Source organism: Calidris pugnax, unplaced genomic scaffold, assembly GCF_001431845.1.
Source record: "Calidris pugnax isolate Ruff unplaced genomic scaffold, ASM143184v1 scaffold211, whole genome shotgun sequence".
Classification (NCBI taxonomy): Eukaryota; Metazoa; Chordata; class Aves; order Charadriiformes; family Scolopacidae; genus Calidris; species Calidris pugnax.
The window spans coordinates 7,655,056-7,660,137 of NW_015091083.1; the positions used below are offsets into that span (position 1 = coordinate 7,655,056).

At 62.1% G+C, this 5,082-nt stretch overlaps 1 protein-coding gene across 1 annotated transcript; it reads left to right on the forward strand.

Moving 5' to 3' along the window:
- The first annotated feature begins 400 nt into the window (after positions 1-400).
- On the forward strand, positions 401-1,927 carry DIO3 (deiodinase, iodothyronine, type III). The gene has a single exon (XM_014957554.1). The coding sequence runs from the start codon at positions 504-506 to the stop codon at positions 1,326-1,328; it is 825 nt and encodes a 274-aa protein (XP_014813040.1). The 5' UTR covers positions 401-503; the 3' UTR covers positions 1,329-1,927.
- The last annotated feature ends 3,155 nt before the right edge of the window (positions 1,928-5,082 follow it).

Here is a 5,082-nt window from a genome sequence, read left to right on the forward strand (position 1 = left end):
CCTGCCGGGACGGCCCCGGCCCCCGCTCCCGCTCGCTGCTCCGGAGCGGCGGCCGGCTCCGCGCTCGCACCGCCCGTGCGGGAAGCGGGCCGGGGCGGGGGTCGGGCTGCGCCTGTTGCACGGCCCTTGGCGGGGCTGTTTGTGAGCGCCTGTCGCTATCTGCGGCCAGGGACCCCGGCGGTGCCCTATCTGGGACTCTCTGCTGGTGGCTGATAGCGGCTGCTCCCTGCTTCGTTGCACGTCCCTCGCAAGCTCCCGCCGGGGCTCTCTCCCCTTTTGTCTTGTGTATTTTTAGGTCATTAGAGTGGAGGGGTAGGTAATCCCCAGGCTCAAGTTCCAGAGGGGCGGGTTCTGGCCGGAGGTGGAGTCACTTTTCATTTAAATCCCTGACTATAAAATGGGCTTAAAGAGAAGCGGGATCTCAGCTGTGCTGCACAGACCCCGGCAAGCAGGGTGCGGGGGGGCCCCCGGGCAGGCAGCGCCCTGCAGCACCAGCCGCTGCGATGCTCCACTCCCTTGGCGTTCACACCTTGCAGCTGCTCACCCAGGCGGCCGCCTGCATCCTCCTTTTCCCCCGCTTCCTGCTCACCGCCGTGATGCTCTGGCTCCTGGATTTTCTGTGCATTCGGAAGAAGATGCTGATGATGCCCACGGCGGAGGAGGCGGCCAGCGCCGGCGAGGGGCCGCCCCCCGACGACCCCCCGGTCTGCGTCTCCGACTCCAACCGCATGTTCACGCTGGAGTCGCTGAAAGCCGTGTGGCACGGCCAGAAGCTGGACTTCTTCAAGTCGGCGCACGTGGGCTCCTTGGCCCCCAACCCCGAGGTGATCCAGCTGGACGGGGAGAAGAGGCTCCGCATCCTGGACTTCGCCCGCGGCAAGAGACCCCTCATCCTCAACTTCGGCAGCTGCACCTGACCCCCGTTCATGGCCCGCCTGAGGTCCTTCCAGCGCCTGGCCGCGCACTTCGTGGACATTGCCGACTTCCTGCTGGTCTACATCGAAGAAGCACACCCCTCCGACGGCTGGGTCAGCTCGGACGCAGCCTACAACATCCCCAAGCACCAGTGCCTCCAGGACAGGCTGCGGGCAGCTCAGCTGATGAGGGAAGGGGCGCCCGATTGCCCCCTGGCCGTGGACACCATGGACAATGCTTCCAGCGCCGCCTACGGCGCCTACTTCGAGAGGCTCTACATCATCCAGGAGGAGAAGGTGATGTACCAGGGAGGCAGAGGACCAGAGGGCTACAAGATCTCGGAGCTGAGGAGCTGGCTAGACCAGTACAAAACCCGGCTCCAGAGCCCCAGCACGGTGGTCATCCAAGTGTAAAAAGGACCTGGCAAGAAGCGCAGGGGTGGAGAGGCGAGGGGAGGGCGGGAGGAGAGAGAGGTGGGGAGGGAGAAGCGCCGCGGATGGCAGGAGCTGTCTTCCCCCGGGGACACTCGAAGGAGGCTGCTGTGCGAGCTTTCGAGCAAGATGTGCCATAGTCCTTTCTCTATTCAAATCATGTTGATTTGCCAGCCACGCTCTGTCAATACTGTATTTCCATGTGCGTTTTGTAAATAACCCTCTCTTTTTTTTTTTTCCTTCCCTTTTTTTTTTTTTTTTCTTTTGAGAAGCGTTTACTATTTTTTAAGGAGGCTCTCTTCCTACGGGATCTGTTCCCAGCTGCGTGTGTGCGCGGGTGTGTGTCTGAAAAGTTGTGTACAAGTGCTCCGTGCTGCCTAGCAAGTGCTAACTGGGATTTCTAGTATTTCTTTGTGATGACCGATTTTGAAATGGGTTTCTTTAATGCCAGGAAATCGCGTCTGATGTTGTCAAGTACTAGAACTGCCAATAGCCAGAGCTGAACGGAATGTCCTATTTATGTGGGGGGGGTTTTGTAAGACGTTCGTTCACCTTTTTTTTTTTTTTTATGAATTTTTTTAAAATAATAAAGGTTGAGTAAATACACGTCTAACCTTGACTGCCTCTCTCTCTATCTTCAGACCGCTTACGTTCACTTTCCCTTTCCGCCTACCTCGCAATACCCTCCCCGCAGCCGCGGAGGGGAGGGCGAAAGCGGCGGGAGGGAGAGGATGCGCTGCCGGGGGCTGGGGGGCGGCGAGGAGCCCTCTCGCTCGGCTGCACCGAAGGAGAAGGGGGAGAGGGAGGGTGGCACTGGGCGTCCCCAGGGGGAAATCCAAAGCTCCGGGGCTCCCGGGGAAGGGAGGGCTTCGGTGGCCCTCGGGGCCGGACGGGAGGACGGTGCGCTGCCCCTCTGACCCCGGCCACCCACGCCCCGGGGCATAGCCCCGGGAGGGCGAAGGTGCAGGGCTGGCCGGCGCCGTGCAGGCAAGCGAACCCCGGCCAAAAAAACAGGCGAGGGAAAGCCGTCCTGCCCGGGAGAGCCGCCTCGCCCGGGACGCCCCGTCGCTGCCGCCCCGTCGGTGCGGGAGCTGGTGCCCGGCCGGGGACGGCGCGACCCGCACCTGAGGCGAGGCGGGGCCGGTCCCGCCGGGAGAAGGGCTGCGAGGCTCGGGCAGCGCCCAGCCCGGGGGTGCGGGGTTCACCCCGCAACTCCCCCGGGGCCCGGCAGCTGGGTGCGGGGTGCCGGAGATCGCTCCCCGGGAGCCCGACAGGTGAAGTCGAGCGTGGAGAGCATCCCGCAACCCCCGCAGGAGCCGTGCGAAGCCGCCCAGAAAGCGCGGGTCTTTAAGCACCGCCCGTCGTGGCTCTGAACGCCTCCTTGTCCTTGACAGGAGCGGGACGAGTCGCCCGCGCTGCTCAGCCCCTACATTTTGGGGAGGGATGCCCCGCCCGGAGGTAAAGCAAGCCGGGGACGCCGCTCCCCGCAACTGGGGGACCCAGTCGCCCCCGCAGGACTGAGCTAAACCCGCAGAGGGCTGTTTGCAAGGGCGTGATAGCCCCTGTCTTGTCCATGACAATGTTCCTCTGTCCCCGCAACGCCCCTGTCCCTCAACGTTCCCGGTTTAGATCATCCCGTGTACTCACTCCCGCCGCTAACACACACACACACCCCAAGACGAGCAGCCCCGGGGGGTCTCTCGCAGCTCAATCGGCGGCTCCGACCCCGCTCCTCGGTCCCCTTCCCCCCCGCAGCCCCTGCCCCTCAGCGGGAGCGGCGGGACCCGTAAATGGGGCCGCGTCGGCTGAGGTGTCAAAAGATCCGGGCTCAGGTGCCCGCTTTGGGCTCCCCGACCCGTCCGGCCACGCAGCCTGCTCTGCCGGCCCCTAAAACCCTTCAGCTCTTCCCCTGCCCCCATGCCTGGACGCCCGCCCGCTCTCCCGCAGCACCGGAGTCGGGGGCCGCACCGGCTCCGCCCAGCTCGGGCACCTCCGGTGATGGCGGGGCGGCGGGACGGGAGCCCGAGATGGGCTCGCTTCTCCCGGCTGGGGGGCACTGAGCACAGAGCCCTCGACGAAGCCCCCCCGAGAGGTTGGGGAACCTCCGCCACATCAATCCCCCCGCTCCTCCCGGCCCGGGCAGCGCCCACCGGGCGGGGAGGGGGGGTCTCTGTGCCTGAGCCCCTTCCAGCCGCCCTCCGCGTCTCCCGTCGGGGGCGTGGGTGCATCAGCCTCGCCCCCTCCCCTCCCCGAGGGACGAACGGGCGCTTTTCCCCGGTCCCAAACTCCCCGAGCATCAGCCAAACCCGGCCAAGGACGGCGACGCCCCGCTCCCCTCGCACGTTGTTCCCGACATGGAAGGAAGGAACAAAAGTCAGGTTGGCACATGCAGAGGGAGGGGAGAGGAGGGGAGGCAGGCAAAAGTCAGGTTGGCACACGCAGAGGGAGGGGAGAGGAGGGGAGGCAGGCGCCCACCCCGGGCTCCAGAGGCCAGGTGAAGGTGCTTTGCTCCTCCGGCAGAGCCGGCCGGGGCAGCACATCACCCCGCTGCCCCCCCGCCCCCAGCGCAGCCCCACGCGTGGTACCCAAACCTAGAGGAGCTCTCGAAAACCAGTGTTTCTCGTAGGAGGCCACCCAAGAGGACTTTCTCACGCAGCCTCAGGGGGCAGGGCGGTGGGTACCGACCCCCGGTGCCGCCCCGCCGAACGGGTACCGGCCCGGGAGCGGGGGGGAGGGGGAGAAGCCCCAGGCGGAGCCGGTCGGTGGGTAGCGCTGAACTCGGCTCCCGGAGGCGTGTGAAGGCCGGAGCTGATGCCCGGAGCACCAGCACCCACCCGGTTCCTCGGGGTGCCAGAGGCCGTGCGGCTCCGTGCCCACCGGGTGAGCCGAGGTTGCCTCTATCTACGAGATTGCCCTTTTTTTTTTTTTTTTTCTCTTCCTCTGCATCCTGTGTCTCTCAACGTTGAAGTCCCTTTTTTTTTTTTTTTTTCGCCCCCCCCAGCTTAGTTTTCTTTACTTTGCAACAAAGCCCTTCTTTGCTTTCTCACCTCCTTATCTCTTTCTTATCCCCCCTTGGCATGCTGGAGTTGTAATTCGAAGTTACGGGCACGTCCCCACCCCCGGGACATTTTCCGGTCATAGGGACAGAAATGGTCACTGTCCTTACCCGGGTTTTAATAGTTACAGAAACAGCCTCGTCTTTACTTGCTGCTACTAGGAGATTTTGGTCAAAGGCTATCGGGAGGTCAGGATTTTTATATTCTTTTTCCTAAATAAGTCAGGTTTCTGAAGCTACATTCCTCCTTAAAACCGAACACAGAGCTCTTATTTATCACTTTCTCTTTAATCAGCAGCAGAAGAAAAAAATTTGCTGTGAATGCCCGGAATCCCTGAAAGAGATCACACTTTTCCTTTGCACAACTCAAAGTTATCTGCTCCTATTATACCCTCCACTTAAAATGAATCACAAGCCTCCATCCCACTGAGCTTCCTCGGGGACACTTGTTTAGCACAGAGGAGAAGGAGACGCGTCACCTCTTGAAGAGCCCAGGGTGGCAGAAGCCCCTCCGGCTGACACAGAGTACGCAGAAAACGTCCTGTCTTTAAATACTCATTTTTACTGCCTTTCCACCCCCTTAGCGCATGACAAACAGAAGTCAGAGAGCAGCGCAGAGATTTATCAGAGAGCGATCTGAGTGGTGATTACGTGTTCTGTCAATAATTAATTGAATTATGT